Source organism: Populus nigra, chromosome 5 (genome assembly GCF_951802175.1).
Source record: "Populus nigra chromosome 5, ddPopNigr1.1, whole genome shotgun sequence".
NCBI lineage: Eukaryota > Viridiplantae > Streptophyta > Magnoliopsida > Malpighiales > Salicaceae > Populus > Populus nigra.
Genome location: NC_084856.1, coordinates 23,573,919 through 23,587,305, shown reverse-complemented (window position 1 = coordinate 23,587,305; position 13,387 = coordinate 23,573,919). Strand labels below are relative to the sequence as shown.

General features: G+C 35.2%; 3 protein-coding genes across 4 annotated transcripts; 2 read left to right on the top strand and 1 right to left on the bottom strand.

The window, feature by feature from the left end:
- Positions 1-677: 677 nt before the first annotated feature.
- Positions 678-3,671, top strand: LOC133694673 (glucan endo-1,3-beta-glucosidase 12-like). Of its 2 annotated transcripts, none has more exons than XM_062116306.1 (4): positions 678-1,130; positions 1,307-2,773; positions 2,850-3,036; positions 3,118-3,671. In XM_062116306.1, the coding sequence occupies exons 1-4, from the start codon at positions 1,061-1,063 to the stop codon at positions 3,287-3,289; spliced, it is 1,896 nt and encodes a 631-aa protein (XP_061972290.1). In that variant the 5' UTR covers positions 678-1,060; the 3' UTR covers positions 3,290-3,671. The 2 variants fall into 2 exon arrangements, with proteins under 2 accessions (XP_061972290.1, XP_061972291.1); XM_062116307.1 differs by having other exon boundaries at positions 689-1,130; positions 2,871-3,036.
- A 498-nt stretch (positions 3,672-4,169) lies between these two features.
- Positions 4,170-7,811, bottom strand: LOC133694674 (nuclear envelope-associated protein 2-like). The gene is made up of 5 exons (XM_062116308.1): positions 7,246-7,811; positions 6,959-7,066; positions 5,227-5,688; positions 5,025-5,126; positions 4,170-4,552 (listed from the first exon to the last, which is right to left on the bottom strand). The coding sequence occupies exons 1-5, from the start codon at positions 7,435-7,437 to the stop codon at positions 4,382-4,384; spliced, it is 1,035 nt and encodes a 344-aa protein (XP_061972292.1). The 5' UTR covers positions 7,438-7,811; the 3' UTR covers positions 4,170-4,381.
- Positions 7,812-11,874: 4,063 nt separating this feature from the next.
- LOC133693535 (heavy metal-associated isoprenylated plant protein 24-like) lies at positions 11,875-12,738 on the top strand. Its single transcript, XM_062114764.1, has 2 exons — positions 11,875-12,037; positions 12,207-12,738. The coding sequence occupies exons 1-2, from the start codon at positions 11,881-11,883 to the stop codon at positions 12,500-12,502; spliced, it is 453 nt and encodes a 150-aa protein (XP_061970748.1). The 5' UTR covers positions 11,875-11,880; the 3' UTR covers positions 12,503-12,738.
- Positions 12,739-13,387: the final 649 nt, after the last annotated feature.

The following is a 13,387-nucleotide window of genomic DNA, read 5'->3' as shown; positions in this document are numbered from 1 at the left end:
CCTCTTTTTGGCCCTTGATTTTTTCATCACTTTTAATTAAGATAAAATAAATTATGTTTTTTTTTTTTTTTTTGTGAAACTTGGTGAGCTAACCAGAGGTCCAGAACTGACTTTGATATCCTCCTCGTACATTGCCCAACCAATTTCAAATCCTCGAGGATCTGTTAAGACAGGGTAATGGATGCTGACAGCAGCAGAGCATTCTCCTTTTGGCTTAGTCTCAACTAAACTTTAGCCATTTTCTTCAACCCACTTGTTGGTTCTAGATTCTTTTTTTATACTTCATAGAGATCCAGTTCAAGACTCGGGCCCCGAGTTGACTGGGTGGGTTAATGACACTGTCTCTATAACCCTTTGAAAAGCTAGCTGTCTGCTCGGAGGTTCTACTTCTACAAAAGAATGTTAACAGACGGTAAAGAAAGTTTAAGCTTGTTAACTGTAAGTAGAAAACAGTAACATAAAACAAGTGTTGTTGGTGAATGCAAAATATTGATGGATTCGAGAGAATTGAGAAACATTTTACTGTGGTAATTCATAACATAGCAAAGCGTGTATGAGGGCAGAGCATACGAGAGCATGTCTTGCCATCCTTGTATTTTGCAAACCCTATTGGGACAAGTAGACAAAGGCATGCCATCTTTGCGTATATTTATACTGTGTAACATGCATGTGGCCATATCTCATGGAATTTGTCCTAGGGTGAAGGAAGGTGCTTTATATTTTGCGCCCAATTGTGTTTTTGGGAAAGATAAAGAAGCTAGAAAAGCAGTGGCTGCCTACTTGATTCTCTCTACTGTTGATGAACACAGCATTTTCTAGCCCTATCCTTCATGACAGTAACCTCTTTCCTTTATCATTACATGTAAACCTAGTCATCCTCCTTTTGCTTTCTCTCTCTCTTCTCTACTACCCTTTCATCCACAACACCTTTTGGCTTTTCCCCTTCTATATCTCCTATCTTCATTCTATTAGCGTTGTGTTTTTTAAGCACTACTATTGTATGAATCTCACTAAAAATCCGTAGGGTTCTTCTCCTGAAACCCAGAAAACACCTCTGATTATGATGGCCAAAGTAGCTTCAAAGGGGCTGTTCTTATTCTTCTTGTCTCTTCTCACTCTTAGCTCTTCAGGTAATTATCTGCTATTGCTTGTTCACACTGTTTTTTCTCTTAATTCAGCGCAAAGAAGAGTTTAGCATGCCCCACTTATTTGAAGATGTATAGTATTTGTTTGTTTGAAATCATGAATGAGCTCAAATTCTTTGAAGCTTTGTTGACTTGGATCATTTCTTGTTTCTATGTTATAGGAACTTTTGTGGGTTTCTCCTACAATGCCAGAGGAATCACTTCAGCTGCTTCACTTGGCAGAATAGTATCATTTCTTGAGCTAAACAAGGTCTCTGCAAGTCATATTCGAGTTTTTGCTGCAGATCACAGGGTTTTGAGTACACTTTCCAACTTTAATGTGTCTGCCGATCTTTATTTAGATGACAGCTTGGTTGAGAAATTGACAAAGTCTAAACCATCTGCCATTTCTTGGCTTAAGGCCCAAATAGTGACCTTTCTGCCCCATGTGTACAGTAGAAGCATCATTGTAAGTGGCAACAATGGCTTGTCAAAGCTTTTATCCGCCTTGAAATCAATCCATTCTGTCCTGAGTAGTTTTCATGTTGACAATGAAGTTAAGGTCTCAGTAGCATTTTCTCTGTCATTCTTAGAAAATTTGAATAGAACACAAGAAAAAGATCTCCGTAGGATTTTGGGATTTATCAAGAGAACTACGTCTTTTGTCATTGTAGAAACCAGTCTTGATATGGATGTAGAACTGGGCATGAAAGATTTGTTTATTCAATCAATGATCCAAAAAGTTGCAGTTGCCACTTCTCTACTTTCTCCCAATGATGCTCCCATAGTTATGATTATCAAGAGCCTTGTTATTCCTGGTGCAAAAGAAGTAGCTGAATTTGGAGATAGGGTTTCAAAATCTTTAGAAAACACTATGATCAGAGGTCAGGTAGCTGGATTGTATGCAGAAGTATCTTCTGTAGAAGATTTCGCGGAAAAAGAGCTGGAGAGGGAACATGAACAAATCTTTCCTTCATCTCGAAGAGAAATCTTGAGAAACTTCAAAACTACTTTACATGATGATATAATTAATCCACCTACAGTTTTTCCAACAAATCCTGGATCGACTCCACCTGTCGTCACTCTCCTGCCAGATACTCCAACACCAACAATAGTCACTGTCCCTGCTACCAATCCAGTCACTGTAACACCTACCAATCCTGTATCCACTCCATTACCTTTCCCCAACACCACACCTGTCAATGTTCCCCCTACAAACCCATCTGTCAATCCACCACCACCAATTACCAATCCAGTCACAACACCAGCACCTATTACAGTTCCAGGTGCACAACCCGTAACTAATCCTGTGACAACATATCCAGCCCCAGCAGGCAATGTTCCAGTCACAGCACCAGTGACAAATCCTGTGGCACCTCCTGCTACGACAAATGCTCCAGCAATTCCAGGACAGAGCTGGTGTGTTGCAAGGTCCGGAGTGATGGACACAGCACTTCAGTCAGCGTTAGATTATGCATGTGGAATGGGAGGTGCTGATTGTTCACAGATCCAGCAGGGTGGGAATTGTTACAATCCAAACTCTCTTCAAAACCATGCCTCGTATGCATTCAACAGCTATTATCAGAAGAATCCTGTGGCAACTAGCTGTGATTTCGGAGGGACTGCCACTACTGTTAATGTGAATCCAAGTAAGAATCTAATTGACCCACACACGTGGAATTGTGCTTAAAATTAATGCTCTGAATATTCAAAACTATTTCTCAGACTTGCATAACATTGAAACAGGCACTGGTTCCTGCATTTATCCGTCGTCGTCATCATCATCATCCACTCCGTCATTGCCAGCGACCACAACTTCACCTGCAAATCCAGCGACAACTTCACCTGCAAATCCAGCGACAACATCACCTGCAAATCCAGCAACATCCCCACCGGCGATCGGTGTGCCAGGGTAATTCTTCAGTCTTCCATGACTTTGTAACTCTTCAGTATAAGTTCAGTAACCCAAAAACTAACACTCTGATTTCTGCAGCGCCCCCCCATCAGTTTTGAACTCATCAACCAACCCTGCCTCAAGTTTCGGTTTCAATACTCCTCCTGCTCTCAACTCTTCAGCATCCAAGTCAGCTACTTTGCAGCCATTTATTGGTTGTGCCATTTTGGTAACATCATTTGTTGCCAGAACAATCATTCTAGACAACTAGAATAAAGATTTTCTTTATGCTCGCCAATGGATTGGAAGCTCATGCTTCCGAATTCCAGCAGTTTCAAAGTTCTGTACAGATGAATCATCTTTGATAGTAAAGAAACTGGAGGCAAGTTCCACAAGAATGAATTACAACACCAAGATCCTGACAAACATTTTCTGGCCAGCCGGAGGTTGCGCAGAATGTAAAGACTTTTACTGCTGAAGGTACAAATCAATTTCTACATGTTTAATATTAGGCTGCTAGTAGTGAAGGGTAATGAGGTTGGATAGTAGTTGTTCAATACCATTTTTGTTCCTGTATATTTTCACAACGTAGTTTTGAGATTCTGATTAATCTAGTTAAATAATTCACAAAGAGGATCGCTTATTTTAGCAAACTCTTTATCTGTTTAGATGTCAAAATCATCCAGTGACTTCATTGACAAACACTAAATTTAAACATGCTAACATATTTGTTTAGATGCTCTAATCATTTAATTTCCATTCCAGAGAGAAAAAATGATGTCCATGTTTCCTGGACAAAACTACAAAGGTGAACCCTACCAGAATCTGAATCATGCTAGGAGATGGATGCAGGTTTTGTAATAGCGTCTCCTAACGGCTAATATGTTTAGTGAAAACCATACGATGAAACCCTCTCGCATTGGATGCCAATTTTATTAGCAAATCATTGGGTTTAAATATGTACTGTTTCACCAAACATTTGACTTCAGCGCGGCACAGCGTCGGCAAGCTGTTGGTAGCATAATCTCTCCTGTCCCCACCATATTAACAATGTTCCAGTCCACTACAACCGCAAGAGATCCCTAGTGATGCCAGGAAAAAATGATTGCAGAGTTTGCACAATGCAGATCATTATCATGCCATCCAGCTAGTAAAATCAACAACATAGAAGACTTCATCTTTTTTTAAGTGATGGGTTCAGGTATGGAAGCCAAATGGCTGTACAAAGATTTAAAACGTACAAGATTACTAGAGAAATATAGTTCTAGCGAGAACAGAAAGGCTATTTCTACAATCTAAATGGCTTCTAAAGCTCCCCGAAACTTGTGATAACAAGACATGTACAACAATCAACCCTCTTATTTCATCGCTTGGAGAAAACAACCAAGATCAACATTGACATGGAAACTACAGCCTTGAAGCTAGATGTCTCCCAGAAATTTTGCTTATCATTATTTGCTTCAGATATAGCCTGCTTCTTTGCTGCTAACTGGTCTCGGAGTTCTTTAATAGCTTTATCCCTTCGCTCTCCCATCTGTTATGATGAATAGAAACAATCAATTAATAGTACATGAAATTGCAATCTGGCAGCGAAAATAACTTCAGCTAGTTGAAAGAGCATGGCCACCAAAAAACAACAGAAGAAAAGGGACACATCTAACATCAACATAAATTTTGTGCTTTTGTGCTAGAATTGAAAAGCACAAAAACAACCACCCAGAAGTATAATCCTGTGGGCCATTCAATTGATTAGAACCTAAATGACTCAACATGCCAAAATTCTGCTAATTGCACAACACAAGGGACTGATGTGGTCTACCGTTCACCTAGTTGATGAAAAAGCTAGATATTGCAGAGAGGCATCTGAACGATTTTCAAGCATGACTCATCTGCTATGCAAAATGTTAAGGTAAAGCTGACAGTGCACAGGAGGAAGTCTTATTCACCGCAGTCAATGCAGCCATGATCCTGTTTGGAAAAAAAGAGTAGATGACAAAAAACATTACCCTCTGGAGCTTCCGTGTCTGAGCACGAGCTTCCTGAAGACAGAATTCCAACTTCAACACCCTCTTCTTCAATTCCTGATCAGCTCGTCGCTGTTTCTCTAACTGCCAACAAACAGGCTAGATCTCATAAATCACAAAGTCCAAGGACCTTCAATGAAAATAGACTTTAAATGGTAATAGAGGGGACTAAAGATGGATGCACCTGTGATTCTAATTCCTTGGTTTTAAGCTTCCAGTGAGCAGACATAACTATTATTTCATCTTTCAGTTTGGTTATTTCTTCATCCTTAACAACCAAAAGTTTATTCATCTTCTCAAAGTTTTTAGGAGAAACTTCATCTAATAATTTCCTCAGTTCACAATCTTTACTGTCTCCTGCCTGGGAAATGGCTTTCATAATATCATGCTCAATTCTCGTAACTTCATCTTTCAGTTGCTTTTGGGAAGATTCCCTAGCTTGAAGATCCTTCTGCAAGTTATCTAGTTGCTCTCCTAGCCTAGTTACACGCTCTTCATGCTCTTTTAACGAGCTATTCTTTGCATCCAATTCTTTTATAAGTGCTAAACATTGAAGCTGTGCTGACTGAGCTGAGGCAGCACTTGCATCCGCAGTTGCTTGGGTGGCTGCAAGTTGTGATCTGAGACCATCCAACTCCGTGAGGTACTGTGACCAATTAAAAAAATTGAAAGTCAGAAAAACTTAAGTTGCACAATGATTCATCCAGTCAGAAACAAATCGATTCCTGTGAGTGTGTTTTCTGAAAAGTGGCATGCTATGTTGTTCACTTAGTGAGCACCATTAAATAAATGCATGCAAGGTAACCACATAGAAGAAATTAATAATGGTTGCTTAAAGATTGACTTATTACAAGATGATGGATGCTTAGAAATGGTATCAGATCTAGAAACTTCTACTGTCTCCTATAAGTCTTCAATTAAAGTGGAAGGATCTAAAGAATGTTATGCTTCTAGATGACACCTTAAATATGCACGAAAGGCTATCTCATCCTCCTTTTCCCACAGTGGTGGTGGGGGTGAGGGCCAAAAAGAAGAGAAAAGACTAGCTCAAGCTTGATTGGCTTGTACTGAGATCTTACCACTCATCTCTCAAAGTTTCACTGTAATGGTGTTGATGTACAGGGGATCCCAAATCTCAATTTTACTTGGTATGAAGTCATCACCATTTTGCATAGACATTCAATTGGGATTTATTTGAAATAAATCACCAAAATAATTGAGGCAGGTATAATTATGAGAAGCCATAACCTCGATCTAGGGATAATTTAATGATTACAAGAGTGACCATCACCTTCATATTTGCTAATGAGATATCTCATTTATTGTTCAACTATACTCCCAAGAATTAAATATGAAATCTTCATGTTTTCTTTAAATTTCATTGTCAATTAAAGTTTCTTATGCAGCGATCAATGCACAGCCCAAAGAAAGTGGTAGCTAAACTAAATGATAATTTGAACACTAACAAAACTAAGCACTTTGTCTTTAGACCACCTTTCTAATACAACCCATAATTGTGCAAAGTAAAAACCTAAGACGTCGAGTAGGCGGCAACAACAAAAGAGAAGGTTATCTTAAAGCATTCAAGCTAATAAATAACAATGGGGGGCAACAATGTAAAATCAGAACACCCTGGCGACCTTTCCTCCTAAAGGCTCCACCCGAAAAACAAATAGAAAAGGCCAAAAGGTCAGGAGGCATCCAAAAGGATGAAGATCTGATATGTGGGTTACGTGTTAAGATGCACAGAAAAAAACACAAAGCACAGCCCTAGATAAACTTAGTCCGTATAACAAATAACTCGAACATGATTAGCAATCATGTTTGAATTTCAAATCATCAAACAAAAAGCAGAACTACACAAAAGTCAAAGGCCAGTAAAAGGTAAAGTCAAAAGGAGGGACATTGAGTGGGACCTTATCAGCAGTAGAAGCTGAAGCCAGAAGCTGGCCATTTCTCTCTTCCATTCTCTCCTGCAATCTGCTAATCTCCTCTTCCATGATTTTTGCTTTATTTTCTGCTTCCTGTAAAAAACCAAGACACAAACAAGCACTGTCTCCTGTGAAGAACCCAGAAACACACATACACTGACTAATTAACTCCAAGAATAAATAAAACCCTCATGACCCCACAACCAAAAAGAAAGAAAATCTAAAGAGCTCGAAAACCATACAAAAAGAAGCCAAACCCAGAAATCACCAACCTGTCTAGTTTCTGTTTCTTTAGCAAATGATTGCTCTTGAGATGCAAGGCGGTTACGCACTCCCTTTAACTCAGCAGCCAAAGAAACAACATTTTTCCTAAAACTTAGCTTCTTCTCATTTAAATCCTTCAATAAGGGATCAATCTCTCTAACAGGAGTTGATGTCGACGATGATCTCTCCAAAACTGACATTAGTACTTGATGGATTTGATCAAACAGCAACTACACTGAATCTTTCCTCAGAGATCTATTACATATAACACATGCATGCACTGGATCAAAATCTTGCTTTCTAAAAAGGACAAAAAAAAAATAATCTAGACTTTATGATTTGTTCTATGCAGTGCTTGCAGTGGCTATGGCCTTTGGTGTCTGCATGTGAAAACATTTATTTTCAAGGGTACCCCATAAGTCCAAATTCATAAATAACCACTGGATCCCACCTTAAATACACTGCCCAAATCTAGTCCAAGAAAAATAAAAAATTAAAATAAAACTTCTTTTATTTTAATTTATTTTCCATGGCACAAAATAATGCGTATCCTCGCAAACAAACTTATCATGGGGAGAGAGAGAGAGAAACACGGAAGGGGGGTCACTTTCAAGTTTCAACTAATAAATAAATATAGAGAGAGGGAAACAAGGAATAATCAAAGGAGGGTATGCTACTATGCTTAAATCACCAAAAAGATTCAAACTTTGAGCTAGATTCAAACATTTAAACAAGAGTAAAACAGTAAAATTTTCTAGGAAAATTTCACACACCAAGAACACAGCAAGGAGCCCGACAGTGAAAACTCAGAAGGCTCTCTGCATAAAGAGAACTTTATTTCAAAATGCTAATCTTTGATCACAAAAACATGTTTACTTAGCAAAAGCAAACAAAAGAAAGGAAACCAACTGGCAGAAAAAGAAAGGGAGAGAGGATACAAAACAAATTGGCATGGAAAATGTTTTGGCAAGCTTTAGTTTTTGGTATTGCCATGTATGGATGGATGATCTAACGGTGGAGGTTTGGTGTCGAGTAAGATCACACGGAGGCCATGAATATAGGGTTTTTATTTATTTGTCATTTAGTGCAAATTGAGAAATAAAATCCAATAAGATCAAAGCTGTTTTTTTTTTAATCTATAAAATAAAATAAAAATATCGGGAACAGAGACAAGGAAGAGAGCGTGTGACAGAGGATTTAGGTTCGGAGTGAGTCCGAGCCTAGAGTTGGTGGAATGACAAAATCGGAAGCTAAACTAGTGTTTTTCATTTTACTTTTGATTCCCTCGTTTGACTTCGAGCGCGGCAAATCCAAATTTTTTGACTGTACCGTTGTGATTGTGGCACGTGGGTGTGTTGGAGCCGTAGGATTTGATATCGCCCCAATGTTTTATTGATGGGCCTTGAATCATGATTCTTAAAACCCACATGTTGTGGTGGACTGAAAGGATCGTTATTAATTTCGGGTCCGGTTGGTGAATCAACTCGAACTCAGTGCTTGTGACTGGGAACGAGTTCTAAAAAATAAGAGTGAAATTTAAGACTAAGTAAGTCAACCGTGTTAAAATCTGATTTAATTTTGAAAAAATTAAAAATAATATAATTTAAGAAATATCAATTTACACGTCTCATTTTAATAAACACAAGTCAACTAATGATAATCCATCTAATTCATAATTTAGATTTTAAATTCATAATATTTTTTTTATGTTTTGAGATGGCTCTAAGTTTATTAAAAAATATTTTTAAAAATGAAATTATTGTTTTTTCAATTAAACATTATTTTTGCTAAATCACCAAACATATACTTATTCTTTGATATTCTTCACTTTTCTCAAGTGTTTTGGTAGCGTTGTGGGTGGGAAGTAGGGTGAAAGAACAATTCGATCGAAAAGATAAATGATAAATAATAAGTGTAAAACTGGATGATGGATATATTCAACGATGGGAAACTGCAGAAATTTTGTATACTACTGAAGACTTTTTTTCAACAGTTTGTCTTAGCAGCTGGGTCATGGGTGCTCTTAAAAAAAAATTAATTTTTTTTTTGTTTTAAATTAATTTTTTATATTTTCAGATTATTTTGATGTGTTGATATCAAAATAAATTTTTAAACATAAAAAAAATATTATTATGATTTATTTTTAAACAAAAAAATAATTTGAAAAACAATCCACTACTAAAAAATTAATTGATGAATACAAACGAAAATATTGAGGGAATATTTTTATTGGTAAATTTCTGATGAATTTTACCAACGGAGATATTTTCTTGGTATATACCGAGAGAATTACAATGGAAAAAATAATTAAAATAAAGCAAAAAAAACAATGACGTGTCATTTATACCAACAAAATTACCGACAGAATTTATTCCGTCGGTAAAATCATTGATAAACTGTGAACATTGTTCATCATATCAATTACAAAGGAAATCACCAACGAAAAAATCCGTCGGTATTTTCTAGATAGCTCTTGAACTGCTTACTTCCCAATTGCACTGTTAATTACAGTTCTTTACAAATAAAATCACCGACGGATTGAAAAGTCGTCTGTATTATTTTATGATTTTCTGAAAAATTTTGATTAAATTAAAATTTTAAATTAAATATTACAGACGGAATCACCGACAGATGGAAAAGTCGTCGGTGATATTTGACGGTTTCTAAAAAAATTATTGAATTGAAATTTTAAATTAAATATTACAGACAGAATTACCGACGGAATGATAAAACGCCCCAATAAAAAGTCTTGAGTCCCTAATTTCACAACAGACGGGGCTTCTTTTTTTTTCTCTTGCTTCTTATTCTTCTTCCTTAAATGTAAAAAAACATCAATATCCATTTCTTTCTCCTCAACTCCTTCTCTTCTCCTTTATGTTCAGGCATGTATTCTTCTTATTTTTTCTTTTTTCTTCTTAGTTTTTTTAAATTAATATGCTTAATAAATTTGTTTTTTCCCTCCTTTTAGCTTCACTTGCAACTATATTAAGGGAAGATTTTTTTTTCATGTTTTTTCACTATATTTGTTTTTTATTTTATTTTTAATTGTTTTTGTTTGGAATAATTATATGAATATTGTTGTGGGATTTTTTTTCATACAAGATCAATTTTTAGTAGATTTATTTATAGGATTTTTAATTTTTAGCAATCGTAACTTTATTTTTTTATATGAATTTTTTTAATTGAATTTATTTTTTTCTTGTTATTTATTTATTATAAATTTATTTGAGTTGATTTTATTCCTTTTCTGGTTAAGTATGGAAGTGTCTAATATTATGACAGTGATATCACTATCATATACACTGTTATATATATATCACTGTCATATACACTGTCATAATATCAAACACTTCCACACTTAACAAAAAAAAAAGGCATCTATATGAGATCATGAGTGTTAATATAAATAAAAAAATATTTTTTTTTGTTTAAGATAAAAATATACAAAAATTATTTTTTAAATAATTTTAAAGTTAATTTATATCATTTTAAGGTAGTATTTGACATTATGATAAAGATTTTTTTTCAAAATATTTTTTGTTTAAAAATATATCAAAAAATATTTTTAATATAAACACATCAAAATAATTCAAAAAAATAAAAAATAATTTTTTAAAAATAACTATAAAAACAAAATATAAATAACAAGTAAATGATTGAAAAACAAAATAGCACTTGAAAAATAATTACTATCACATTACTAGATACAATCACACTTAACCATAATATCACGAAGTCACCTATATGAGAGATCTGGAACGGTAATATAAAAAAAAATTGTTTAAGATAAAAATAAAGATATAAAAAAATTATTTTTAAAAAAATTTTAAAGTTAATTTATATCAATGCAAGGTAGTATTTATTATTGTGATAGAAATTTTTTTTAAAATAATTTTTATTTAAAAATGTATCAAAAAATATTTTTAATACTACTGTATTAAAATAATTTTAAAACAATAACTATAAAACAAAATATGAGGAACAAGTAAACATATTATCTGCGTTTGTTTTGTTAATTCTGACAAATGTCAACTAGTCTGTGAAATCATTTAATGTTGTTCCAGGAAATTTAAAAGAATTTTGTTCACACCTGGAATTCCAAGAAATTCAAGAGTTCAATTTGTTCACACCCGGATCATTTAATGTTGTTCACGTAACTCCAAGAAACAATTATAGACATCGATCCTTACCCACTCATCCACTTTTTACCAATTAGATTTTCAATTTAATGAACTCAAATATGTTTTTCTAGTGCATGCATGGGACTAAGCATCCATACCAAGGCTGTATTTTTTTTTAATAATTATTCAATCTGTTTTTTAAAATTTAAGAAATATTAAATTAATACTTTAATAATCTTGATATATTAATATTAAAAATATAAAATATGAAATATAAAATATAAAAAAGTATTATTTTAATATTTTTTTAACTAAAAAAATATTTTTTAAAAACATTGTATCACGGAACACGCTTATAGGAACTATGAAAAGTCTAGTCTTCCTTTACTTATCTTGAAGTAACTCATACTTTGTGTGTGTGTGTGTGTGTGTGTGTGTGTGTGTATTTGTATATAGCTAGCACAGTCTGTCCTATCGGCTATAAGAACAATATTTTAGAGAGCGAGAAAAGAATTAAACACAATGGGAGTTGCCGGAACTTTGGAGTATTTCTCTGATTTACTAAGCAATGCCAAGAAAGGCAAGAAAAAGAAGCTGATGCAAACCGTAGCTCTCAAAGTCAGGATGGACTGCCAAGGCTGTGAACGTAAGGTCAAGAGTGTCCTCTACGGGGTTGAAGGTAGTGGTTATCTGTGCATGGATTCTAGCTTGTCTTCTCTAGCTAGCTAGCTAGCTCCATGTACATCTTCTTTTAACCCTCTTTGTTTGTTAGCGTTTTGCCTTCTTTTCACTGTCTTTCTTTCGGTAAACAAATTAAACTTCGTACAAAATATATATCTTTCTTTTAGGTGTTAAATCCGTGAAAGTAGACATGAAGCAACAAAAGGTGACCGTGACTGGGTTCGTGGAGCCAGAGAAAGTGTTGAAGGCAGCTCAATCAACAAAGAAGAAGGTAGAGCTGTGGCCTTATGTCCCATACTTTTTAGTAGCACACCCCTATGTTTCACAGGCTTATGACAAGAAAGCACCTCCGAATCATGTTAGAGCAGTTCCGGTCACAGCCACTATCAGCGAGTCCATCATTGACGACTACTACATCAACATGTTTAGTGATGAGAACCCTAATGCCTGCTCCATCATGTAAAGCGTAGATTAATGTTGACTATCTTGTTAACTAAACTCTTATTAAGACTTTCTTTTATTAATTTGTGGTAGATAATAGATACGCGTAGGTTTTGATACGGCCAGTTTGTTCATAAAATAGTTTGGGTGGTTCTGGGACAGTTACCACTGTATAATGAGTGGTGCTTTTTGTGATTGAAGTACAAAATTCACAAATAAAAATAAAATTAGACCGGTGAGAAAAATATATTTATTCTATATATGCATTATATATCGAAACCCGGCCCCACCAGACATTAGGAAGTAGGAAAGGAATTTGAATGTGATATTCTCCGCATTAACTCCCCTCTAGCTATGGCTTGAAGTTGCAACAATATTGTAGTACGTATAGCAGGGTAGGTCAATTTCTGCAAGTTCTGGCTTCTGGCATGGGATGCTACTGCTACAAAAAAAGCCAAGCAACCACTGAAGTTGTAGAGCAATACCTCTTATTTTCTTGAAGCTAACGTCTTGTATCATTACTTCTGATGGGGCCTGCGAAGGACATAGATAATCTTTCAGTATTTTTTAGTTCAAATTGATAGACTAGATATCTGTAAATCATTCAGATTTTTTTTAGAAGTGCATACCTTTTTATACCACTCTGATTATGTGGGAGAAAACACTTGATCTACGATAATCTCCATTAATTGTCAACGTTTTCCATGACCATATATCCACCAAATATTGCAAGCCAAGAGTTAATTCTCACACTATTTTGTTGGGAAAACTAGGGACAACTAACCGGATTAATTCAGCGGAATACAATTCACAATTCACAATTCACAAGCCCCAATCCTTTTTCCCTCTTTGTGCAGTAAAAAACTGAATCAAACAATAAACAAATATAATGCAAATAATCACACAA

What these genes read in the sequence shown, in the direction of transcription:
- LOC133694673 (XM_062116306.1), top strand. Translation starts at nt 1,061, where the DNA reads ATGATGGCCAAAGTAGCTTCAAAGGGGCTGTTCTTATTCTTCTTGTCT. An exon ending in TCTCACTCTTAGCTCTTCAG is followed by an intron (nt 1,131 to 1,306) that starts GTAATTATCTGC and finishes TCTATGTTATAG; the next exon opens with GAACTTTTGTGGGTTTCTCC. An exon ending in TACTGTTAATGTGAATCCAA is followed by an intron (nt 2,774 to 2,849) that starts GTAAGAATCTAA and finishes ACTATTTCTCAG; the next exon opens with ACTTGCATAACATTGAAACA.
- LOC133693535 (XM_062114764.1), top strand. Translation starts at nt 11,881, where the DNA reads ATGGGAGTTGCCGGAACTTTGGAGTATTTCTCTGATTTACTAAGCAAT. An exon ending in TGTCCTCTACGGGGTTGAAG is followed by an intron (nt 12,038 to 12,206) that starts GTAGTGGTTATC and finishes TCTTTCTTTTAG; the next exon opens with GTGTTAAATCCGTGAAAGTA.
- LOC133694674 (XM_062116308.1), bottom strand. Translation starts at nt 7,437, where the DNA reads ATGTCAGTTTTGGAGAGATCATCGTCGACATCAACTCCTGTTAGAGAG. An exon ending in CAGCTTCTACTGCTGATAAG is followed by an intron (nt 5,689 to 6,958) that starts GTCCCACTCAAT and finishes AATTGGTCACAG; the next exon opens with TACCTCACGGAGTTGGATGG. An exon ending in AGACACGGAAGCTCCAGAGG is followed by an intron (nt 4,553 to 5,024) that starts GTAATGTTTTTT and finishes TCATCATAACAG; the next exon opens with ATGGGAGAGCGAAGGGATAA.